Genomic DNA, 26,522 nt, shown 5'->3' on the forward strand with positions numbered 1-26,522 from the left:
CTGGGGCTGGGTCGGCATTACCATACGTCAATACCTGTGCAGAATTGATTGGAACGCTGGACAGCTGTGGGAAAATGATCAATTTTCATTTAGCTCTTAGCAAATCTTCCCCTAACGTTGCTGAGGGATTTTACGTTGCTCGGTGAATGGGATGGGAAGCCTTCTGTACAGAACTGAACTGTGATACTTCTGGCGAGGCTGGGCATTGACTGGCTTTCAGCATTAACTGTGAAAGTGAAGCATTAGTCCTAGTTCTCACAGCATTCAAAAGATTACATTTAAATGTGTTTCCTGTTTTGCCACAACATGCAATTTGTTACAGCATGGTTTGCGTTGCTGTCGGTGTGTATATATTGATCAGTGCTGATTATACTGTAAATAGGCAGTGTTTGGCTGTGTGTTTTAAGTCATTTGGGAAGTTAGATGTACTCAGTTTGTATTGTGCTCTTTTTTTTTTTTTTATTGCCTTGTGTTGTTCTCACTGTATTGTGTGTTGTAGCATGTATTTACTCCTTTTGGCATTGTTGCTATTCTCCTAGACTTCAGAATACAGCAGTACAGCTTTGCCTGTAGCTTTGTCAAGTAAGACTTTTTTGCAGGGGTTGCCTGCTGCTTTTGCATCTGATGTGTCTCCTGAGCAGTTCAGAGGTGATGGCTGTGCCCAGGGTACATCCCGCAGCCCTCAGCAGAGTGGTGCTGCTGAGTGTTTTGGAGGAGGTGAGCCTGCTGGGGTGGCTGAGGTCAATGGCACCATGCTGGGTTGGTGGTACACGTCTGATTCCCATCCCAAAACAGGGCACCAGGAGCTGTTGTCATCCCCAGACTGTGTCGTGTCTCCAGGGACTCTGGGATGCGACAGTTTCAGCAGCTGTTGGAATTATTATGCAAGTGGCTTGTACGATCAGGAAATCTGCCCATCCTTATTGCAATTGCTTTACTACTTTTGGGTCATCTGTAGCGGCTCTCTGTACTGCTTGGTGTGGAGTGGTGAAAGCATTCAGCTCTTTCCTTGGTAGCTGTTGAGTCCCCTTTGAGTGCCTCTGGACAAAACGTGCTGGTGTTGTGACAGACTCTCTCTTTAACACAAAATTGTCTACTGTATAGTGTAAAAACAACTGCTTGTATCTACTGCCCAACTACAGCCAGGCTATAGTGAACAATAGCACAGTTCCCAGGAGGGTAAAGAGGCCAAAAGCCAAACCTTAAAATGTTCTCTGTGCTTTGTCCATGGAGTGCTTGGTAGATGCTGGTGTGGAACTGGCTCCAGAAGCCAAGACCACTTCCAGGCCTAGGTGACCAGTCACCATCCCAGACTGGGAGCATCCCAAGTGGACTGTTTTGTGAAAGGAAATGATTTTCAGCTGCAATAAAGAGACAGTGAAAGTTGGACGGATCTGGGCTCTGTTCACAGAATTGCAGAATGATAGGGGTTGGAAGGGACCTCTGGAGATCATCTAGTCCAACCCCCCTGCCAGAGCAGGGTCACCCACAGCAGGTTGCACAGGAACGTGTCCAGGTGGGTTTTGAGTGTCTCCAGAGATGGAGACTCCACCACCTCTCTGGGCAGCCTGTTCCAGTGCTCTGCCACCCTCAAAGTAAAGAAGTTACTTCTCACGTTGAGGTGGAACTTCCTATGTTCAAGTTTGTGCCCATTACGTCTTGTCCTGTCACTGGGCACCACTGAAAAGAGCCTGGCCCCATCCTCCTGACACCCACCCTTTAAGTATTTCTAAGTGTTGATAAGATCCCCCCTCAGTCGTCTTTTTTCCAGACTAAAAAGACTCAAATCCCTCAGCCTTTCTTCATAAGAGCGGTGTTCCAGTCCCCTAATCATCTTGGTAGCCCTGTGAACTGCGTTCATCAGGTGAACCTTGACTACTGATGCCAGAGCACCTGACGTCCAAACAATCAAAGGAAGGGTAGGGAGACAGTTGAGTGAGCTGATCCCTGGCAGCCAGGGAAAGGAGGATTTTGCTTCCCATATGGCGAGTATGCTTAGGACACGTGTAAAGAGCGTGCTGGCCTCTGCCAGTGTTGTCCTGTGCGTTGTATTGAAAGAGCAGCAGAGCTGTGTTTGTGTTTTGGCCTGGATTTAGTGAAGTTGATTGCTGAGCATTTGAAGAAGGGATGTTTGTCTGACTGGTATTATTTGAGCAATGTCAGCCATGTTGTGATGGCGCATCAGTTTTGTGTTGAACACGCGTACCTGTGTGTGTTTGTATAGGGACCTTGCTGCTCCACTTATGAGACGGAGTGCTCCAGTAATAGAGAGGAAATGGCGTTCGACCTTTGAAAATGTCACATAATCCCCACGTGCATGCCCTAATGCTGTGTGTGTTGTGAGGAAGAGAGGTCTTCCCATACCGCTGCCTGGCCCTGGTCCCAAGGAAACAGTCATTAGCGATGAGAAACAAATTTGCTGTACAAAATTAGGCCTTTGAAGGATGGAGGTGAGGCACAAGTGTCTCTGTCACTGTCCTTTCTGGGCAATGCTGGTGCTCCCTTTCTGGTAGGTGGGCAGAAGGTTGAAGGGCTGGTTTGTCCCAGATACCATTTTTAGAAGTGCCTTAGCCTTAATATGAACTACAGGTGCTGCAGATCTTTTGTAAGCTAAAGTATCTTGAAAACTATGCTGTGGGTGAAACACAGGCCACGATTTGGCCTGTAACTATTTTGCCTGTAGCTTGTAATTAAATATAAAGTTAAACCCAGGATCTCCGGTGAAAATGTTCAGGTGTTAGTGTAGCTTGTGTAACTGTGAAGGCAGAAGTGAGCTATTTTGCTGTCTTTCTCTGAAGACTTTGTTGCAAAGAAAGGCGAGTACATTTGACATTCCTCCAACAAGCTCTCACAAGGGTAATTTTGTGTGGATGATTGAGTGGCATGGAAACACTGTAAGATATTGTCCTTTTGTGGGTTTTGTAAAGAGGAGATACAGCTGAAGTAATTTATAATATGTACAGAGTCTCAGCAGTCTGCTGAGAGCGCTGCTTTTAGGAATTACCTGTAAGAATAAAGTAAAAAGCATTTATTATTGATATTCACATTCCACATATTAAGAAATATTTCTTCTGATATTGTTAATTTTTTATTTGTAGGCTCCGAAAGAGTGTAGAGGAAGACAAATGTGGTCGGGGAAGAAAAATATATGAGTTAATACATTAAGTTTACATATTTTTCGTTTGATGGATTTATGGTTTTTAATTACACCTTCATGTCTTGCATTGGGATCCCTGGGGGCCCTTTCTGAATTTCATACTTATACTCTTATAAATACGAGATGCTTTAACCTGCCACCTTGTGCAGCCTTACTGCCGCTTGACTGACCTCTGGTAAAGTTACTTTTTATTTGGGTTTAAGATTTGAGACCTCCACAAAGAGCTAAATGATTAGAAAAATAATTGTGTGATTTTGCAGAGTTCCTTAGCCTGCCATGTTGCACCTGGGAAACACAGACTGTGAATGGGTTTCTCTGACGTTTGCAGGGAATGGTGGACTTTGTGCTCAGCATTTGCCAGTTTGATCATGAGTAGCAACACCCTGGCCCCAGCTTATGGCCTTACCAGCTCCCAGTGGGGTGTTTGGCAGTGGAAAGTTGTCTTTGGTAACAGCCCTTTGGGGAGCCATGGCTAGGTTTAGGGAAGAGTATTTTCAGCAATATGCCGTCCTGAATCTGGCTGTACATCTCTCTACTTCTGTCTTCAGTTACATACGGCACCGGATTTTCATTTCGTAACAGTTTGCATCGTGGTTCTTTTATTGACAGTGGAATCGAAAACCTGTGTTAACAGGTGGAAAATGAAGCCTGTTGGCGCTGTGTAGTTTCAGTTGATTTACACTGGTGAAATGAAGAGGAAGCCAGACTGCAGAACTGGGTCAATGTCTGTATTCCAAATCTGTCTCTCTGTGTGGGTATCATTACCTCTGTCTGCCTTTTTTTTCCAGCACATGCTCTTCGTTTTTCTGTTCAGTGGAAACATAATTACCTGTATATGTGTGGGGGAGGAAATAGTGCCAGGATCTGTTTGGTATAACTAAGATATAGCTTATCCAAGAGGCAAACAACCCAGGCTGATAATATTCCGACTTTCCAAAAGAAATTTGCCTTGGGACTGACACCGGGTGTGAATATTCAGCCACAACGTGAGCCCCTTTTCTCAGCTTTGTGCTGTATATCTTTTTATTATTCTGGTCACGGTTACTCCTAAGCACACGGAGCTCAAGAGCAAAATAGCTCTGATTTGTGCTGTAAGAATTTAGTTGGGTTTCAGCTTCTTATTGCCAAGTCTTTTGATGACATGAAAGATACGTTATATGCAGGGCTGGCTTTTCTGACCCACCCTCAGTTGTTCACTGAGATTTTTATTGCTGTGGGAGGGCTTGACTCTTGTAGGACTGGGTGCAAAGAAAGGTGTGGAGTATATAGTTAAGGAACTGCAATGCAGAATAAACACTTGACCCTGGGAAGTGAACACAAGTGAGCACACAAAGGCATTGTTCTCTGAGGTGATGCACTAGATGATCTCTACTTTTCTGTGTTTTCTTTTTTGTAGTTTCCATTTTAGTTCCTTTTGCTAGTCCAGATTCGATCTGATTTTTTTTTTTTCTTTCTTCTTGCCACTGGAGCAACAGCCTCATTTGCCAGTGTTGGGAAGTAGTCCAGGGTATACTAAAGGCTGTACTTCTGCTTTCTTTGGAAGTGATGAAAGGCCTGCTACAGAAGGTAGTCTCACTAAGCATAATGGTACAGAAGCGGTTCAGCTGCATCTAAAGGAGTGAGCTGAAAAATGTCGTGTTCAACAAGAGAAAAATGTAGATCCACTCTGTGAAAAACCTGCTGCTTTCTGCACCTTGTCAGGATTCCTTAAGTCTGTGCAAGAGCAAAGAGTTAAGGTAATCCTGATCTTATTGAGGAGTTAGTTAACCCAGGAGTCTTGTATCTCAGCTGAGTACAACACAGGAGTGACATCAGTGAGAGATTAGAATAAGCTTCATTATCTTCAAAGACTGTTTACTTAATGGTTGGGGAATTGCTGTGTTTGTAGGTAGAGGTAGGGAATATCCTCAGGCAGGCAGGAGCTGACAGCATTAAGAAGAGCAGTAGTGTTTCTCCTCAAGCATCCTTACATTGCTTGTGTTCTTCTCCCAGCCTGCTGGCTGCCTCTGCTTTTGTGTACACCACCTATATGGAGGTCTTTTAAGAGATTGCCAAGGTAATTTTTGGATGCTAAGCACTGAACCCGAGCAGTATCCTTGTAGCTTTTGGGTTATTTCTTCCATGTCGTACTGACTTTGGCCCTCTATAGGGTAATTTTATGGACAGTCTGTAGCCTCTGGCTTGTTTTTTCATTATTTGCCTATAATTTTCCTCCAAATGCCTGTTAATTTTCAGGGGAGATGTGCTTACCAGGTAGCTTCTGAAAGCGTACCTTGAGTTAGCGTGTCTGGCTGTGGAGTGGTGGGGAGGGAGAGGAGAAGGGAGCAGGCTGTGCTGCTCTTCAGTGCTGGGCTGTGGGTGGCGCATCCTGGGGTGTGATGTGAGGGGGACCGGACCTGTGTTGCTGTGCAGCGCTGGCTTTGCTGGGAAGCACGTTCGGTCAGGGGAACAAAGTCTTCTGATGAACGTCCCCATCCGACACCCAGGTGGTATTAACAACCTGAGGAATCAACTTCTATGAATCCTGGGGCAGTTATAGCTTGTATTTTTCTAACATATATAAATCTCTAAGTTTTCTTTAAAATATTGGTCAGAGGTATTTTAAAATCTCAGAATTGAGCAGTGTTACCTACCCTTGGATATTTCAGTTATTGCTTGTAATCTCATAGAAAACACATATGTAGTTGGCTTGGGTTTTTGGAGGATTTTCATGCAAGACTTGACCTTTTCTGCAGGGTTCCTTTTGACAGCAGTGAAGTTACTTCTTATCTCCAGCAAAAAGGACAATCTGATTTGCAGATTGCTGTGTAAAAGCTGCAGTAAACTTAATTTGGAGCCCACTGAGGTACGTCCCACATGCAAGTGTTTAGATCTTCCATTTTTCTCATGAAAACATTTCTATAAAAGGGGTCTTTAAAGCCAATTTGTGCCTCATCGGCATTTTTTTTAAAAGACAAAGCAGAGATGCAGTGTTCCAGGCAGATATGTTTTTGTTCCCAGCTGTTTTGAATGCTCACTTGATGTTAATCCTTTGTTCAATCCAGTCCTATGTCATTAATGACTCTGGAGTAAGTAGGTATGCAGAGCTGGAGGAAATCCTGTTTTATACGTTCCTATTCTAGGAGAGCCTCAGAAAGACTAACAATAATGTTGCTTGGTGAGGTAATGGGTAAACGTAGTAAGAAATAAAAATGTGCTTACTCCTTACTGAAGCAGAAAAATAGCTTATGAAGCATAATGTTGTCTTTGATACGTGTAGATAATCTGACCAGCTTCAGTCTGTGGATTAAGGCATTAGCTGGGGTAGACGAAACAGCTTCTCATAAAGAACCTGTCGCTCTGGTTGTAAAGGAGTTGTCAGCAAATGCTAATGAGAATTAAAACGTGGGAGCCCAGTCATAACCCGGTGAAGTCACTTGAAAGGCTTGCCTTGACTTCAGCGGTCAGTTCATTCCTGTCTTGAGGTGGAGGGTTGTATTGCATAGCTCAGTGTTATCACGAGTCCGATGTGGGCACAGGTTCCAGTCAAGGGGGTGGGTGCTGCCCAGCCAAGCTCTGGTGAATCACAGAATGGTTTGGGTTGGAAGGGACCTTAAAGATCATCTAGTTCCAACCCCCCTGCCATGGGCAGGGACATCTCCCACTAGACCAGGCTGCTCAAAGCCTCATCCAGCCTGGCCTTGAACACTTCCAGGGATGGGGCAAGCCTTGGGTTTGTACCTCTCCTCTTTGTGGTCCTTTCAAGACCCTGTGGGAAGGTGAAAATGGGGCATCCCCCAGTGTTTCCTTCCCTTTGATGAATCAGTGAAGTTTAGTAGGATAGAAATACTTGTTTTCAAGAAGAACCAGTGTTTTCATAGGAGGTCAAATTTCTTCATCAAGTTCTTGAGGAAGTCAGGGCTGGATTTAAAGCTTTTGATCTTGGTCAGTAGATGAACAGCAGGTAGAAAAACAGGATGTAATTTTGGTAGCAGTTTTGGGAAACTGTTGACTTTTTTTTTTTTGAGAAGAAATTGTGAAATTGTGTAATTTTTCCATCAGCCAGCTTCCATAGCAGCATGTGTGAGTACAGTGAAACATCTTACCTTCAGCCTACTCGCACTCTCTGTGCTACAGGCTTCCCTAGGGACTTGGGCAAGTCAGCTAGCGTTACATTTTTAGATATACTTACCACTTTTAGCACAGGTATTTTGCTCAGCATGCAATTACGGACTACTGAGTTGCATGCATATATACCAGAGCTCTCCTATTGGTGTTCTTCATATATGCACTTTTTTATGTGCATTACTCTGGTGCAAATATTTCAACTGTCTTGCTAATCTCGTAGTACCTTCATATTTTTGACTGTGAAACAGCAGCCATCCCTTTTCTTTGAGTAACTAGGCAGAGTCATACGTGTGACATATTTTAAGACCACTTAGAAGATACAAACTTATTTAAGTGCTTGTGATTTATCTTGTTTTGCTTTATTTGATTTCTTAAATGTCAGCCACCCTGAACAGTTCCTAGGATTTGCCCCTTTTATTTGGTGTCAGCTGATGAGAAGGCAGCTGGTGTGCTGAAAGAATTACTCTTGTAAGAATTTGGTGTGTGATGTGTTTAGCTGGGGAGAAAGCCCAGTGACAGTTTGACAGTTGCCCCCTCCCCCCCCGCCCCCCCCTTTTCTGCTAAAAGTTGCCTTCTTGCTTTGTTGGTTTAGTGGTGAAAGGGTGCTGCAGCACAGTTCGCTGTGCAATGCCTTTCAGGTAGCGAGAGGTACCTGAGGAATGAGAGAGATCCCGTGTGCATAATTGGCTGGCACTTCGTTGACCTAAGCTGACGGGTATATACAGAGTCCTGATTCCAGCCCGCCAAAAGAGCATCTGATGCAGACAGCTGCTGGGTGTGTGACCCTTCTTGGCACGTGGGGCGTGCGTGGGCATGTGCCTTCCTACCTGTTCACTGGGTGCGGCTACCTCCAACGCTTTCTGCTCTCCTGTGCTTTTGGAGAGGACAGCCCCACCAGGAGACCTTCTCCTAGGTGGAGGGAGCTGTTGGACCCCTGATGGCAGGAGGGAACGGGGATGCCTGTGCTTATTGTCTGTAGAGGAGCAGATGATTGTGGCTCCCTCATGCAAACAGTGCTTCTTGGTGGAGTATTTAGGGTGAAGGGGGGGTGTGAATATATGCGTTGGGCATCACGAACTTATAACTGCCTGGTGGAAAGTGCCAAGGGGAGGTTGCTTGAAGCATCTCCCTGTCCTAGACCCCAATAACTGCGTTATTGGCTCCAAGATGTAGGAGGGAGGGAAACTATCCATTAACAGCTGCTTTCCAGAAACACTTGAGATCAGAGTCTAATGAGTATGTATCACCTCTGGTGTATCTTGCTTGTTTCAGGTTATGTTGTGAAGGCAGTCCTGATCATTATCTCATATTAATTTTCTGGAGCATGATGTATGTGGATACACCTACTGCGCTCAGAGATTTCACTGCAAGATTAGAGACATGTTTAGGAAATTAGTAATGAGAGAAAAACGCGTAATTAAAAATGATATCAGTTTGGAAGCTCATCCATCTTCAGCCAGCTTGCTGGAAGAGAAAGGAGTCTTACACAATGCTTAGTGGTGGGAAAATGCATTTGGCTTTCTACATTTTAAACAGGAAGGAACTATTTAAATGACAGGCTTACAATAGTAATCAGGGCATTTACTTGGGAACGTTGGATCACATATTGTAGCCGCCTAATGTCACAGTATCTCAGACTGTATAAAGTTAAGGCAGATCTCATTCTATTTGTTTTCTTTTAATGATGTTTTCAGACTTTTTTTTTTCTTTTTTACTTATTTGGACCCTTTATAAAGTAATCGTGTCCTTGTACTGAAAAGAGCATTCATATTTTGTGGTAGTCAGATTTACATATGCTGAATATTGTCTGTAATGTTATGAGGTTGCATGCTTAACAATTTATTTGTTTCCTGAGATATGCAATTTTATGTGAAATGTCTTAAATTCAGAGCATGCAACAGAATTTTAGCTCTTCATCCCCAATGACCATTATAAAACTGCCATATGCCTAAAAATGTGCTCGGTACAACTGTGATTGTTCAGACTGTGAATTTCCTCTCATTTTATGATGGGATCCTTAGTTCAGAATAAAATTACTCTTCAGCAATAGGAGAAACACCATTTGGTTGTATATGGTTCGTTATAAAAATGTGGTAACTTTGAAGTATTTCAAACAATACACATGCTTTATTTGAGGTTTTTATGACATTTTTCATGAACAGTTAACAGTACCTCGTTGTCATTTTTGTCATGATATGTCCATAAACTCAATTATCTTTCTCTTTGGTCCAACTTACAAACACATAGAAAACCTAAGCAGATGTCAGAGCAGTAACCAGGTGTACATTGTAGTACTTTGCAAAGTTTTAATTGCTGCAGGGATGTTTCCTAGTTAATGGATCTGTTTATTAAGTGCTTCTATCTGTTGTGTCTTGTTCAGGAGCGTACCTTGCACATGGTATTTTCAGGCTGTGTGTGTGTCTGTTTTATCTAGTGACAGCCTCAGAGTAACCTTGCAGAGGGATGTGCTTTCTCAGTTACAACGTCCACAGCGTAGTTAGCAAAACTGCTGAATTGCTTGCTGTGTAGAGTAATGTGTAATTTGTGATTTTTGGTAAAAATCATTAAATGCTTTAGAGTTTTGAGTTTGATGGGAAGGGGAGGCACCTAGATCCAGCTGGGCCTATGGGTGTGACCAGTGTGTAAATATTTACTCCTTCTTGGCTCTGTAAGCACTCTGGGGTAAGGCCGAGCATGGGCCATGAAAAATGATCGGAGGGCTGGAGAACCTTTCCATTGAAGGATGGCTGAGAGAGTTGGGTTGTTCCTACTGGAGAAGAAAAAGCTCTGAGGAGACCTTATTGTGGCCTTTCAGTACTTAAAGGGGGCCTACAAGAAAGATGAAGAGAGACTTTTTAACAAGGCCTGTAGTGATAGGACAAGGGTTGTAATGGTTTTAAGCTAGAAGAGGGTAGATTTAGATAGGATATAAGGAAGAAATTTTTTATGATGAGGGTGTTGAGATAGTGGAACAGGTTCCCCAGAGAAGTTGTGGATGCCCCACCATTGGATGTGTTCAAGGTCAAGCTGGATGGGGCTTTGAGCAACCAGATTGTGGCAGGGGGGTTGGAGCTAGATGATCTTCAAAGATCCTTTCCATCCCAAACTTTTCTATGATCTTTGGGTGGCTGCTGATGGTGGCTGCTGGGTGTTCACCTGTTTAGAGATTATGGTGGTTGTTATCTGGGAGGAGGGACAACGGGTGAGGAGGGTATGGCCAAAATGACTCATCGAAGACCATCAGTTCGTGATGGTGCTTGGAGCAGGGAGCCGTTAGGTTGGTGGCCAAGTGAGCCCTTGTGTCTGGGAGCTGGAGGTCAGGAGCTGTGATGGAGAGTGTTGACAGCTCCCAGGCATTCCCTGTTATACTTACCCGTGGAGAACCGGCCTTCCTTGAGAGGTGCGAGGGGAAGCACAGTCTCTCTTGGCAGCCACTTTGGGGTCTGTGCTGTTGTGTGGGAATGGGGAGATGTGGATATGGTCCGAGGATGTCTCCAGTTGCTTCGTGCTCACTGCCCAGAAGCAACTGCAGAGTGGGAAGAGGAGACCCTTAGCTTGTGCCCCTGTGTGATACTGCAGATATGTACCCAGACCAGGCCATGAAGCCAGGACTGGGTCTTTTATAAGCGATATTACGTATTGATGAAACAATGAGAGAGAAAGTCTTTTTCCAGGAATTAAATAATTGCTTCCTTGATGAAAGGACCCAACATCTGGCTCTTGTGTTTCATGTATTTTGTCATGTAGATGTAACTGTTTGCTTTGTTCCTGGCAGTAACGTAAACTTATTAATGTATGAAGCTGTTTCCAGGTCAGTGGAAAACTGCATATAAATCTTTATTACATGTACTTGATTGTCTTTAACTCTTTATAAGATATAATTAGCATCCAGTAATCATATTGCAGTGCTGTTTCTGTGATTACGCTGGTAGTTAGTTTGCATTGCAATTCTGGTTTTATAGACTGGAGCTAATGTTAGCTTGATTAAAATAAAGGATAAACATCGGCCTGTGTTGTTGGCCAGTTAATTTTCTCACCTTTCTGCTGCCCAGTTTCACTGCCTCTGGCAGTTCTGAGATGTGACCGCCTGCCACCAAGTGGCTTCTGATTTAAAAAGCCGTGACTTTTAATATGTGGTTCTTCAGGCTGAAGTGGAGCCACTTTCAGTAATGGTGTCTGCAATGGGAGGGAAGAAGTAGATTGCGGCAGGGTCTTCAAGGACAGTGACTTGGTGGAGCACTAGTGCCTAGAAATGTTTTGATCCTATTGTAATGAATAACTGCTGGTTCCTGTTGTTGTTTCTGTTTTGATTCAGTGCCCAGCTGGTGGATGGTGGAGATAGGATGTCGGGGCAGGGAAAGGAAGTAACTGTCAAAAGTGCATCTCCCTTAGGAAAGCAAGAATGTGGAGGCACGATAGAATCGGGGTGTAAATAGCACTTATTTTTCCTTGGTTTTCATAGCGCACTGACCGTATGCAATTTTCCACATGCTGGGTAATGGAAAGTTGGCCCCAAAGGAAGTCACTTTGTAAGTCAAGTTTGGGATTATAAAATCAATCACTGTTGGGTCACTAATTGGTGTGGAAGATAGGAATTTCCTATACAGTATGATAAGTTCATTGGTTTTCTGGCAGCGTGTGCACAGTGAGCTGTTTAGCCAACGATATTCTTTCCTGGTTCTGTTGTTAACTCAGGAAAAGCATTGGGTCATTTATAGCTACGCCCAAATCGCTGGTTTGTTTCTAAGTAGTAAGGGGAGGGCGGGGGCAGTTTGATGTTGTGTAGAATCTACATGTGTTTTATGAAGTTTGTTTTCATCTCTTTGTGGCATAATAGCGAAGCTTGGCAGGCATGTGGGAATCGTGAAGATTGATTGCTCTTGGTGTTAAGCATCTCGCATCTCCGAGTTTATATCAACACAAGCCTTCTTCCAGCAGCAGCATCTGGCTCATTGGCAAGATCTGCGGACAGTTGTTCTGATCGCTTTGGAGATGCCTCTGGCTGTCATGTGGCTGCTGCCTTGGCCGTGCTGCTTTGTTATTCTAGCTGGTCCCATTTTCATGTATTTATTTTTTGGCTTAACTTTGATTCTGATGAATTGCTCCTGAGATTGTGGTCTTGAATAAATCTTGCCTAACTTCCTCGTGCAGGGACTTCCATGAAATGCTGATGTTAATTTATTTCGGTGACTATTTGCTGGTTGGTGCTGGAGGAATAACATCCCAGTCTGTGCCTTCTGTGCGGGTTTTCCCTGTGAATCACAGCATCAGTCTTGTGAAGTAAAACACACATCTTTGAGCATATCCTGCATAATGAGTTTCTCTGAGACTAGAGCTGCAAGTGTAAATCAGATATTACCAGTACACAGTCCGTGTCCGGGATGACGCGGAGAGCCCTGGAATCAACCACTTGGATTTCTCAAATTGACCATAGGGAGTAAAGTTTCTGGTCCAGCTGATATAAAGTGGCACAGGAGCAGAGAGTAGTGTGTGCCAGTTCTGGATTTATGTCATCTCAAATGCTGTCCCTGTCTTTTTGATTGTATGTTTTTCATTCATATACCTTGTACTTTAAAAACGTGATTCTTTCCAAAGTACTGCAGCTTTGGAAGATATGTGGGCTTAAATAAAAGTGAGTGTTTCTTAAAATACTAAAGCGTCTATTTTCATTAAATAAGCCTATTGGGGTCACTGCCTTTTCTGGTTGAAATTAGCAGGGCTGTGATGTGCAGGAGGCCGGACAAGATGGTTATCTTCACTGGCCTTTAATTCTAATGATCTGTAGAACTGCTTCGGCACTGTCCACAACAGGGGCTGTTTGACGAGCTGTCAGATTTTGTAAGGATGTTAGCAAGGCATGGTTACACACCGTTTTCTGGTTTTAAATGTGTATTTACATCTGTAATAACAACAAGGCAACTTGGGTGGCATGTTTTTTTTTTTTTTTCATGATTTACTGCAAATCTGACACAATGTTATTTACTGCCACAAAACTTTGTTTTAAAATGGAGGGGGAAATCTGCACTCCAACATATAACTTAACTCATTACCCAACAACTACAAACATTTCATAGGTATTTTATGAAAAGGAGAGGCAGGTTGGTGAAAGTTCATTGCTGATTTGAAGTTAGGTACAGGGATACTTGAACTTAGAGGAGGAAATACTGACTTTGCACTCAGTACGACTGTTGCCATGGAGTTCTTTAGGGCCCAGGTCTTACTCTGGGACTGTAATTTCTTTTCTTAAAAGAACCCTTTCCTCCTCTGTACTTGGCTTTTTCCAGCAGGTGATGAGGCAGCTTCTTTTCCGATGTCCCAGAACAGAAATTAAAATGAAAACAGCCTTTTATGTAGCACCTTCAATTGAATGGAAACATAAATGTATCCTGTGATGTCAGGCATTGTCTACGTTTGTGGAATTTCTATAGAAACAATGTTAGATACTGTAAATGTTTAAGAGCCCTGTAAGTGTGACTGGTAGGACGAGCTAGAGCCTTTCATCTCTTAGTTGCTGGTTTTAATAGGATCTGGCTCGAAGCGTTTCAAAAATTGTTGCCAGGTACTTGATTGCTTCTGTGTCTCAGGAGATAAAGCACTTTTTTTTGTGTGTGTGTGAGGAACCTGAAAGAGTTCACAGAGGTATTTTAGCCAGCCATCTGTGGGCTTGTCTACATGTATGTGTGTTATAGGCAGACACAACCTCACTCTGCCCATGTGTTTAATGTGTTTATAATCTATGTCACAGCAGAGTTTATAAACCCTGTGAACATGGCTTTCAAGATGCTCTGAGCATGCGCGGAGTGGGTTTTTGTCTGCCTGTGGGCATAACCACATTGATTTATGTTTGTAGAAGAGAGACCTTGGGCAAAGGGAGAAGGGAGTTGCTCCTCTTTGATTACACCAGCCCTTTGCATGGGGAGAGGTTGCAGAGCTTGCAGGTTTCGCAGGACCACTGCAGGGCTTCTCACTGTTGATGCCATAAGGATTACAGGTGGGTATTAATCACAGGACTGTTGTTGTCCAACTCCGACGAGTGTGATTTGCTGGGCTAACAAAGGAAAGCGGGTTAAAAAAGGCAATTCTTTCTTGTTATTTCACGTAGAAAACGTACAATACCTTTTGGTGCCCAGTCAGGTATTTCAGGTGTTCAAGGCTGGATACATGGTTTATTGTTCACAATAGAGTATAGCCATTGAAGGGCTTATTACAAGACCGTACAATCAAAAGGTAGCAGGTAACTTGCAAAAAGTGGTATTCTCCTGGGAAGCTGGAGTATTCTCATGCAAAGCAATTGATTGATCTGACATAGGACTATTAGAAATAAGTTGTTTCGTAGGTAAAGATTAGCTGATACTATTCAGGCAAGGGCTGTTGAAGACCAATAGGATCAACAAAAACAGCAACCAGAACATCTTACTACTAATAATAATCTTGTTCTTACTGTGTTTTTACACAGTGCCTTAGTGTGATACTGCTACTAGTTCATGGTTCATGATGTTGTGGTGCTAGATGCTGAACTTCTCTTCAAAGAACTGTTGAAATAGGAGAAGTCTGTAGTAAAGTATAGTAAAATATAAAGGCTATTTTAAGTTTTCAGAAGCTCTTTAAGTAACTAGTCCTTATTCTTTTTCAGTGTATATATTTAGGGTTTTGATATCTCTGTCCATCTGTCATTTGTGTGTGTGTGATTATTTGTTACTCCTGAAAACCTGACAGAAATGTCTCAGGGTCAGAGGAGCGACAGTTTTACTGAGAGGACTTTTTTTGAAGGCTCTGTGATATGTGTTGAAGGCAGAGCCTTCAGAAACATCTGGACAGATAAGCTGGCAGATACCTACGGATTCATCTTTCTCATGCCATCCTGTTACCAACATTTCTGGTGAACCATCACCAACCCTGAGACATCTTCCATTTGTAATCTGGAATGGCTAATTTGCATTCCTTCACAGCCCCTTTTAGCGGGCTTTGCAATGAGCTTTTTTGAACCTTTTCAAGGAGGTGATCTAGTTGTTGTAATGCAACTAGTACTCGCTGCTGTGTTGTTTCCAATTTTTATTTCTGAGGTTTTAGTTTTTTATTATGTTTATTTCCAGAATGTTATGGACAGATAGGAGAGGTTGGACTTACACCATCTAATTTAGGTATCTCGTCTGGATTCCTAAAATTATCCCCTGAACATGTAGGGAATGAAATGTAACAATTCTGTACTTTTTATCTGTAAGGGTAGATTGAAAGTGGGATATCTATGTCGTATAGTTAATAATAAAGAATATTTCAGGTAACATGGAGATGGCTTCAGGTACGTGATGAATATTTGGCAAAAGGTGAATTATTCAAGGTGATACAGAGGGTCACAACTAGGATGAGGTGCATGGAATTAATGCAGGAGTGATGCAAGTTGGAAAACCTGTGAGCAAGATAGCCTAGGTTACTGAATAGTCATCTGAGGAGAACAGTATTTTGAAGTCTATATTCCTTGTCTGTCTGTGGCACCTCAACCCAAGCAACAAGTCTGTCTACAGATGTGTTACTCATCTTTCCAAAACCAGGTTCATAGGAACGTAGGCCTGGAAAAGGAGCTTTAGATCTTTAAAAAGTAGCCCAGCTTCCTCCACTGAAATGGGATCGCCTATCTCTTGGTCACCTCCCATGGATATTTCTCACCTGCTCTTCAGAACTTGCCACGAAGGAAGGAGATTTCTCAACATCATTCTAACCACTTGCCAGTATTCGCTCACCTTTGACAGTTTTTCCTAAAGCATCCTTGCTGAAAAGTAGGATGATTTCTTCTTGTCCTTTCCCAGGTAGATATGGAAAGTAACTGGTCACCAGTCTCTTTGTAACTACTTTTTGTGTACTGGAAGACTCTGCTCAGTTCTCGCTCTTCTAAACTAAATAAACGACACTCCTCTGAACTTCCTACAACATTCTTGTTTTATAAACTGCTTTTTGTGCTATAGACACTCTTCGAATGGTCTGTCTCCATCTGCTGTTTATATGGCTGAGATCATACTTCACCCCAATGAGATTTCATAGGAGGATCATTTGATTCTTTGGGCAATGTCCCCCACCTGCAGAGGTCCCTTAGGATCTGCATATTTATCTTTTCTTTCTCCTGCATGATGGGGGTCAGTTAATTCTCTGCACCAGCATCTGAATTGTAAAGGAGGGACAGCCATGTAATTTACTTTCATCCAAGTCCAGAGATACTGGAGGCACCAGGACTCCTCTTTCCAACAGGTAGTTGATGGCAAATTTGTAAATTTGCTTGCTGAAGTTCCTCTGCTGGAGAGTGGCATTAAACAAAACCAACCCATCCTAGAGTCCATCTTAAAGAAGTGCCGTAAAATGGACAGATTGGAGAGGGAGGTGGTGTCTCACACGTGTGCTGCTGAGTAAGCAAAGGAACCAGAGCAGACTTTTCCAACAGTGTGGGGCCTGCTTGTGGTTGAGGAATTAGAAATAGACTTCATTATTGCTCTTGTGTTCATGCCTGCTTAGAGGTTGTTTTTTTCCTTCTTTTTTTCCTTGATTAAATCCGAGGAAGAAGAAGAAAAAACTCTAACCCACTACAGTACTGCTTAAATTCACATGTAAACCCAAGATTTTTCAGCCAACAAGTCAGTTTTTGTTGAAACAGTTAAGCTGAGGCAGTGGCACTTTAATTAAGATGAAGAATAAGTGTAATCCACTTTGCTTCTGGAGACAGACTGCCTGGTGTGCTAACTGTGTGCTATATGCAGCAATTTGTAGCTTGCAAGAGGACTGCACAATGGGCAGCCCTTCGGTTGTGAAAGCTAAATCGTTTCTGTATGGTCCTCAAGTATTCATTTACAAACAAATAATTGATAAAATGAGCAAGTGAAAGAGACACTAAGAGGGTGTGATCCAATGCCAAGCACTGGTTTTCATAGTTGATTTTAAATCTACATTATGCTAATGATGTTCATTTGGAAAATGTGTCCACTCCCTAACTTCTGCTGCTGAGCGTTCTTTTAATTGGATTCAGATGGTTGGACTGAAACAGTTGTAGGGTTTGTATACAGATGTCCTGAGCGCTCCGAGCACTTTTTTTCCTATCCAGTTTTTCTAAGCCAAAGTTGCTTTCACTACGGCTTGTGTCCAGACGTTCTTGAACTCCCTCATTAAAGGTCTGTCTGATACAAATGGGCACGGTCTGTTGGGACAAATGTGGCTACGATCACTTAAACATGCTGGAGATCTCATCTGGGGCATTACTCCTTGCCAAGTCCACTGGGCTGGGCCGCTGGTCTCCGGCCAGCGATCATCAGAGAAGGAGTCCATCTCACAAGGCTTGCCATTGCAATGTGTCATTCTGAAAACACAGGCTGTTGCCTAAATAATTGTAATAATGGAAACAGCCTTTTGTTTCCAATAAAATGGTATTAAGAGTTGATGTTTCTGAGGCATTTTGACAAGGCAGCATGCTTTCCGTGTAGTGGTGCTGCTCTCTGATTTTCATCCCTGTGCTGAAATTCAGAGCTACGTTATTATCTGAGGAGCCTGATGGAACTCAAACTCTATGTGGAGTAGGTAGTATTCAATGCCATGAAGGTATTGGAGAGCATCAGTTTCCTGAGTAGTTCTAATACTTTTCATAAGCACTCAGTTTGCTTTCAGGAGGAAAGAGAAGTTGTGACTTTTTATGCAGTCTAATAGGCAGATTTTCTATAACCTGACTTACCATGCTCATAGGCTAACCAAAACTTGCTCTCTGGTTTCAAGGAAGAACTGATTAAGGACGGAAAGCTATTTATCTTTTAAATAAAAGTGTCTAATTTCTATCAAAAGTTTTTGTCTGAATTTCTGAAAGGGAACTTTGTCTCAGTGGCTGTTTCTGAAAGTAATAGTCAAACAAAGGCTTTTCAGACATCAGTATTGTGTGGTGATGGGCACGCAACTATTTCCCCAAACACTTGCTGCTGTTCAAAATGATACTCCTTTGATACAGGTTTAAAAAAAAAAAAAAAAAGACACAATGGATGTTGGAAGATGGTGTTTTCATATGAACGAAATCAGTACTGAATTTGCATTGTGAAGTTACAGTAAGCCACAGACCCATGAGGGAAAATTAAAGGATTACTTAAAACCAACAATAAACATGCAAATTAAAAGTCATCATTTTTAAATGAAGTCATACACTATTAAAAATAAGCACAAAATTACATAGTAGTTTGGATGTGTAGTTTATAGAATACACCAAATGTTAAAATTGAATGAAATTAAGAAAAACATTTTCCAAAGGCAAGTAAAATATCTGTTTAATTAGATCGTAAAGAAAGGAGATTAAAAGTAATATTTTGTCATACAGTAATTACTATTTTTCAGAAGTAGTCAGGTTCCTGTGTGTTCATCTAAATTTAACTGCGAGAGCAGATCTCTTTGGGGTCTTTTGTTTTGTTTGTGTCTTTAATTATTTTAAATCGCCACCGCTACCTTTATTTTGTTTCCTGTGCACGGAACGCGCTGCCTGGCTCTTTGCTGGCAGTACTCTGCCGGCCCACGAACGGGAATCTGGGAGATCAGCTCATACCCTCTGGTTCTGCGAGGTTAAAAGCCAAATCGTTGCAGGGGGGACTATACAGCAAGATAACAGGAAAGGCGGCTGAAACCATTGGGAGGTGGGTTGAGGTGCTGATGGGAGCCTGAGATGTAAATAAACCAGATTGCTCTCATTTCCTCTTTCCACTGTATTATGCATTCCAATAGTACTATTCATCTTTATGACAGACACCTATTGCTTTAACTTTACTGCGGGCCACTGAAGTACATTAAAGTGGGCAGGAAATGGAAATAAATAGAGTTCAGTGGAGGCTGCAGAATAACTAAACACGCCGCAGTCATTTTTAGTGTGGGGTCATGCGTTTTTTAGCAGATTTATCGTATTGCTTGACTTTTGTTAGAAAGATGAACACCGTTTAAAAGAGATGCAGTATACTTTTAAAGGAAGTAAGAAAATGTGCTTGGATTTTTTTCTTTTCAAACTTTTTGGGATGGCAAAGATGAAAAGAAATTAGGTTGAGTCTCAGCTGGCTAGAGTCAGTGGGATATGTCTGTGTGCAGTACCTGAGGTTGTGGTTGGAAACAGAATAACGGGATTGGAGATTTGAAGAAATCCTGCTATCGGCCAGCATGGGAGGAGGACAACAGTCCATCGGCTTAAATTAATCTTCCACCTAAAGGTAGCGAGACATTCAGGTAGAGAGGCCGGCTGAAATTTGGCCTTAAAAATTCATCTATTTGTTTTTTAATGCATGTGTTTTTTGCTCACTCTGGAAGCGTGGCTTGCTCTCCTGCTTATTGAGAGGGCTGTTTTCAAGGACAGCAAAGTTACACTATAAGTTCCAGAAACCCTTAACCCTCAGGAGATGGGACTTCTGGTGAATTCTGTTTTTGTGAAAGCTTTATGTGTTTGTTTTTCCTTGATTGTTTATGTTCTGATAAGATTAGGTCAGTAATTGAATGAATTCACAACATGGGTTACTTGAAGACTTACAGCTCATATTTTCACTCCCTTGAGATAGTCAGCTACTTGAAAACTTTTCTTTAAAAAAACATAATTAACCATTAGTACTGTTTTTTTCCTTGATTACATTGAACACTCTCTGTTTTTGCTGAGTATAGTGTTCTCTTTTTCTTCTCTTTTTCTGGCAATGACTGCTATACGGTTGAAAGCAAGCATCAGCCTTCAAAGCATTTGTCAATATAGAAGATATTAGTGGATATTTCACAATGTCATGTAAGATAAAAACTAATTTGTAAGCAGCACAGCAGAAATCTGGAAAGACAATTAAGACAAAAAAATCGTTAACATTGATTCTTCTGCAGTGGGAAAGTACATTCCATTCTCCCAAAGCATCCTTTAAAAATGTTGTTTACCTAGGTCTGTATTTAAGTATATATTTCAGTGTGACATTCAGTGATTCTTCTTCTTTCTTTTTAATTATCTTTATATCGAGAATTTAATTTACTTCAGAATACCGCTCCAGATACACTTGCGTTGCAGAAACTAGTGCCAGGCAGAATTGTAGGTAATTACGGAGGACGGTTGTTGGCAATTTGACTTTTCATCATTTGTTCGTCATCGTTTGTTCGCACTCAGTGGATAGTTCCTCGCTGAAAGGATTAGGTTACAGAGGGGTGGGTATTACTTCAGGGACTTCTTAAGTGAGAATCCAGATGCTTTTCTGCGTCCTCTCCTCTTGCTCAGTTTGGGAGTTACAAGTCAGTAGCTGCAGGTAAGATTTAAAGCTTGTATCTTTGTTTCTCTCTGGCAGTGGAAAAGCTCCCTGTTACTCCTCGTTAACTAAACAAACGATCTAACTGCAAACTTGAAATACTTGGGAAATTAGATTGAGCTAAAATTTCAAAAGAACCTAATTTCTTTAAGTGCAGTCTCACTGACAAACTGCTTCAGGTTTCCAAAGGAGCTCAGCTCCAGCAAGGTCATTTGGTGTGGCGTGCTTTTGAAAAGCTGGCTGTGATTTGGGTGCCTAAGCTGTAGCAGGGCTTTTCAGAGCTGCTGCCGTTTGGCCACGTCCCTGTTGCTTTGAGCGTGTCTGTAGCTTCAAGGGCAACGGTCTCAGGCCGTGGTGTTGCACAGTTGTGAGGTGGGGGTTTTGTGAGGTGTTATGGCTGAAACCCTGTTTGGTCCTTGCTGGATTTCACAGGGGGGCAATGCAGCAGTTGGGGCATACATCAGAGAGGGAAGCGTGAATTGAAATCATAGAATCGTAGAAATGACTGTTTTTTTCCTTCTGTTGCATGTTGCTGGATGTGTTTTCAAATCTGAGCTCGTTTTACCGACTCCTGGTTTCAGAGATAAAGCCTGAAGGCAAACTCCAGGCTAAATGCAGCTGGTGTTGAACTAAATGGGTGTTTTGCCATGCGTTCTAGTGGGAACACAATCCCAGTTTCCCAAGTTTTTACCACCAGGCCCAGTAGAGCTTGGAAGGGCTTGCAGACCACATCCATGTGCTCTTCCTCGTGTGGGCAATGTGCCTGTGTGTGTTTAATCTCCCAGCAGCGGTTTGCAAGCTGGCTTGTGTCTGTAAGAACCACTTGCTGAAAAGCACTGGTGAATTCAGACATCTCAGAAAATTGTTGCTCATATAAGTACGTGTAATTATCTCGTGCCTTGACCTGGCTGGGTGCTGCTGGGCTCACCAGTGCAGTTGTCGCTAGTGGAACCATCTACTTCACCCTCCTAACAGTCTGCAGTGTTTAAATATCTCAAATTCGTATGCGAAAGTTAACAAGCTGTGACTGAAATTAGGGGTTTGGTTTCTGTAGCGGGAGGGGAAGCTATAAATGCTACCACATCAGAGTACTGTGCTTATCCTGCTTGTTCAGAAGGCAAGAACAGCGTTTGGAAAGTAGGTGTGACAAAGACAGCACGGTTTATTTATGCTGTGGAGGAATAAAGGAGTCATCTTCTTTGTAGCATGGCAGACTAAAGTGGTTTTGGAGCCCCGTTTGGAGCAGAGGCTTGTAATGGTGTGTGTTTAAGTTCTGTGCCATTCCCCCCAGCGAGTTGCACACCCTCTTTGTCTGGCTTACCCCTCTGCTGGCGGAGCTGCAACGAGGATGGCTCTAACTTCTCCCCCCCCCGCTCCCACGTGTGTCTCTAACACATTTGGTCACTCAAGTTTTATTTCTTCCCTCTGTAAAACACGAGAGTGTAACTTCCACCCCCGCCTTGTTAGGGCGCGAGCTGCCGAAGCGGGGGCTCCCCGGCACCAGGCATTGTCACCGGGTAGTAAAACCTCTTTAATGGGGCTGGCTTAACTTTTAAGTTCTGGTTAATGTTTTTAACAGTAATGTGCGTTTCCTCTGCCCTTCACGCCCAACCATTAGCCAGGTGTTTTTGTCGCAGAGAGTGGAAAAATAAAAGTAATCTAACCGCACAGCTGGGCCCTTGGTGAGATGCTGGAGGAGGATGGCCACAGATGCAAACTGGGGATCACAGAGGCTGGATGAGCAGGTTAAAAAGCTCCTTGTAAATGCTTGGCAAACTACAAGCACTGGAAATAGGATGACCTTTTTTTTTTTAAACTGTAAATAAATTAGAAGGTTTAGATTTGGTATACTGTGTGCTTCCACAGTTTGCTCTGTGTAACTTTCTAAATAAATCAAATGTTTTTATTTTAATTTTTTTTTGTTGTTCTCCCCTTTAATATGGCATCCACTCGATTTCCTTGGAACTCCAAGACGGGCCTGACTCTGATCTGCCTTACACTGTAAACTGTGTTTATGGAGGCAGAATTGGGGTCATTAATTTTCTTTACATCAAAAGAAGTCGCTTCTTTTAAATGAGAAGCCTGTTTCACCTAGTAATTCGCTTTAATTGCTTATTTGAAACTTTTGACATTTGATAGCAATTTTAAACGCTGCCAGATGAGGCTCGCGTAGTCGGGACCTGCAGGTGCTTCCTCCTGTGCCCAACTTGGATCAAAGGAGGGAGCCCAGGGATGTGCCTGGCCGCGGACGGGGCACCCGGCGCTGGAAGGTGCTGGTTTCTGGGGCTGTCTGAATAGATGCTGTGTGTCAGCCTCGGCAAGAATTTGCTCAGAGGGCTCTCCCTTGGAAAGGTTTCTGCGGAGTGGCGTGCTGTTTGTTTTTCTTGGGAGATAGACTGCGTGGCCTTTGTTTTGCCTGAGGCTTAATAGTGCTCCCAGCACCGAGTCTTTATATTTTTTAAGTCTAACCAATAGCACTTTCTGCTAAAGGGTTAGAAAAAAGTTTATAAAATGTTAATTACTTCCCCCCCCCCCGACTAATATCTGTTAATGTAGTACTACGGTCTTCTGGGAGATTTAGAGGCAAAGAATTTTCTTGCTCATGATGGTAAGCAAATGGTGCAACTTCAAAGGCATTTTTACCAGGATCTAAACCTTAATAAAGAGAATAGAGACAAAAATGAAACAGCGTCTTTCACTTGATTTTGTAAACTGGTTCACCAATGTGAATGCAATTTATTGTTCATTCAGCAGCAGGAGTAGCTTTTCTTAGCCTGAGAAGTACCTTTTTTTTTTTTCTTCAAGTCAGTAAATAAACAATTGTTTAGATTATGGCGGAAAAAGCAACTTTTGTTAATAGCTTTTGGCTGTGGAATGACACGATGCTAGATAGACTCACAATGGTTTCTATCAACACTGTGCTGTGTCTTGTAAGATAGATTAAAAACCCTTGCAGGAGTAGTCCAGCAGCTGAAAAAGAGAGAAATTCTGTGCTGCTGCTGCAGAAGTTAGGCAGTGTTTTAGGACTTTCTGAATTCAGAGAAAAGGGAAATAGCACAGTTGAAAGAGAATAATGAGCAAAGCCAAAGTACCAGCGCCAAGACTTCTTAAAAGACTTTTATTGATGTGTGTTGTAATTAAAACCAGAATTAGTTAGTTTTCTAATAGGACATTCATTTCCTGGAGAGCAATTGCAGTTTGGCATAAAGTAATACATTTTTAAAAATGAGCAGTGATCTGGGGATACCCCTAGCATATGTTGAATGGCTAACTTACTAGCTTTGTGTGCCCTTGTTATTAACAAGCAAATTAAATATTTTAAGTTAAAATAATTATACAAATAAACCTTTGGCTGTGCTGTGATTTCATTAAAACCTTAATTGTTTAGAGAGCTCAAAGAGGGTGTGTGAAGCTGGGTCAGTTTTACTGCACGGCATTACTCTTGATAGCAGGTTTACAGCAGGGCTGGATTTAATCTCTTGACTAATCTTCACGGTAGCGGGCTTGGGATGGGAAGGTGTTTGTGTGTTTCAGGAGATAGGTAACTCTATCTCTGAACTAGAAACACAGAGCTGGGTTTTAAAATGTCTGGGCAGCCTTAAAATTAACTAGCAAGGGGAAGGAGTGGGAAAATTGCTCTGTGGAAACAAAATAGGTGTTGCTTTTAAATCAGTGCACATTGTCACACCTTCACACATGGCTGTAGGCTCAAATCTATTTCTCATCAAAGCAGCTGTAGCGTAAGGGAATATTGTGACCATCTGGGTTGCAAAGATCAGAAATAACGGTCCTCGCTGGCAGAGGAGCCAGCTGTGGGCAGCACCATGTAAACTGTTTTTTATGACACTTGATTAATCATTTCTGAGGGTGAGGACAACAAAACATTTACCAGGTCACACATTAATTTTTTGAAATACTTTAATGTCTAATTTTCATAGGTTTAAGGTGGTGGTATGTCTTTGAAACACATGATGGTATTTGTAGGTTCAGCATCTCAACTAACATTGTTCCTGAGCATGGGAAACACAGGCGCATTGGATGTCTCCAAAGGAGAGTTAATTAGAAGAGTGAGTAGTTACCAAGTACACTGCAGCTCCGCTGTTTAATTCTGATGATAATTTTCATGCTGGATCTAATACAAATGAATTCACTTATGGTTTATTAATCTGCTGTGACCTGCAACTCTGTTAGGGTGTTTGGGGGGGAAAAAAGGCTGAGAGTTACCAGAATAGATTTAAAGTACTTCCATGGGTGGAGAACAAATCACAGAGAACTTGTCTTTTTCTTCCTTTTTCTCCTTCTGCATTGTTTTAACTCACTATGTGTTTTTTTTTTTTTTGTTTTTTTTTTTCCTCCCTTTCCCCTCCTTCTTTAGGACCCCCGATTATCAGCTTTAATTTTTGACAAGCTTCAAGTGCCTGACTATTTACAGAAAAACAGGAATGAAGGAGAGAGCAGATGCGAAACTTGTGCCACTCACTTGAACCAGCTGAAGCAGGAAGCCATTCAGATGATGCACACCCTCAATCAAGCCAGCTACCCAGAGATGCCTGACCTCCCGCCCGGCGCCGGGGCAGTGACCAGCATGGTACCCAGGATGGTCACAGTCTCTTCGCAGAGAGATCTGCCTCTCATTGCTGGGCAGGTGGGCAGGCAGCCTGGAAAGTCACCCAATCTCTTCTCTGGGGCAGAGAGGAAGAAGGGACTTGGATGGTCTCAAGGCGTGGGCAGTTTTCCGAACTCCAGCGTTCAAGTCACGGTGGCCCCCAGCGGTCTCAGCGGTGCTCTGAGCTCAGTCACCATCCAAGCTCAGCAGTACCTCGAGGGCATGTGGAGTATCTCCAGAGTGAACAGCTTCCTGCCTCAGGCTTGTCTAGTAAGTAGTGATAATTCAGATCCTTGAGTTTTGTTTACATGTGTATGGATATACAGAGAGATAAAGACAAAATTTGAGATGCATACATATTTATCTTAGAGGGGATCAGCTAATGGTATTCTAAACCATGTTTCAAGAGCTGAAAAAGAGCTTTGAACGATGTTCTGTCAGATGTCACAAGGAATTTGCTTTCTTATCTCGGATGGTGAGATCCTTTCCTCAGGTGTTTTTGCACCTATTTTAGCTTCATGTATGCACGTGATGTTATTTGGTTGTCACATACCTGGTCACCCCTTCAGAAAAACCGAAAAGGCCAAGTTTGTTACACTTGAAACTCTGGGAGCTTCGTGGGGTTATCTCAAAGATTAATTTGACCCTCAAGTCTAACGCTGAACTCCTAAGGCCGTGTTCAGTTCAGCAGATGCTGTTGATAGACTGTCATAGAGAGCATTAATCTTCAGGTTAGATGTGCTGCAAAACAGTTTGCTGTAAAGGAAGGTGTTCAGAAGGTTGCTTCAGAGCCACATGCCTGTAAATGTCATTGCACTTGGATTTTAAGCATTGATGTTGATTTCCTGTGTTCTGTGTATATTTTAAGAACTCTTGTGGGAAATGAAAAAGCTTTATAGAGGTGCATGTTACCTTTAACAGCAAGTTCATTACAGATTCGTGACTGACTATGGAACCGTGCTAAGAAGAAGGATATAGTGACTGATTTTGACTGAGATTTATTCCTAAACTGTTTTCCCATGGTAGTGAACGGCGGAATGTGGGTAATGATGAAATGTGTACGAATAGAAGCCATGGTTTTCACTTAAAGATGTTGTGGCAGATTTTGCAAGACCAGGTATGTCGGTGCTAGGCAGCTTTAAATTCAACATAATGCCTTCAGTGCTGTTGTATATAAACACTACCTAATATTGCTTGGTAGCTTCAGCTGGTTGAGCTCCAAGATCATCAGAGAATAAATATTTAAGAGTGCTGCTATATAACGTTACTTGCACAGGGTGGCCGTTGTGTTTCCTTCCAGAAAAGGCTTGGAGACGTGATTCCTTCCTCCCATACTTCTCTCTTATGTGGAAATTTGTGAATGGACACACATCCTACCTCTGGGGGGTCCCCA

General features: G+C 42.5%; 1 protein-coding gene across 2 annotated transcripts in view; it reads left to right on the top strand.

Moving 5' to 3' along the window:
• KIF26A (kinesin family member 26A) overlaps positions 1-26,522 on the top strand; it is a 103,966-nt gene that overhangs the window by 11,603 nt on the left and 65,841 nt on the right. For both annotated transcript variants that reach the window (XM_054200314.1, XM_054200315.1), the window contains exon 3: positions 24,899-25,399. In XM_054200314.1, the coding sequence (XP_054056289.1) occupies positions 24,899-25,399 (501 nt within the window). The remainder of the gene's footprint in view (positions 1-24,898; positions 25,400-26,522) is intronic.

This window comes from Rissa tridactyla, chromosome 4 (genome assembly GCF_028500815.1).
Source record: "Rissa tridactyla isolate bRisTri1 chromosome 4, bRisTri1.patW.cur.20221130, whole genome shotgun sequence".
NCBI lineage: Eukaryota > Metazoa > Chordata > Aves > Charadriiformes > Laridae > Rissa > Rissa tridactyla.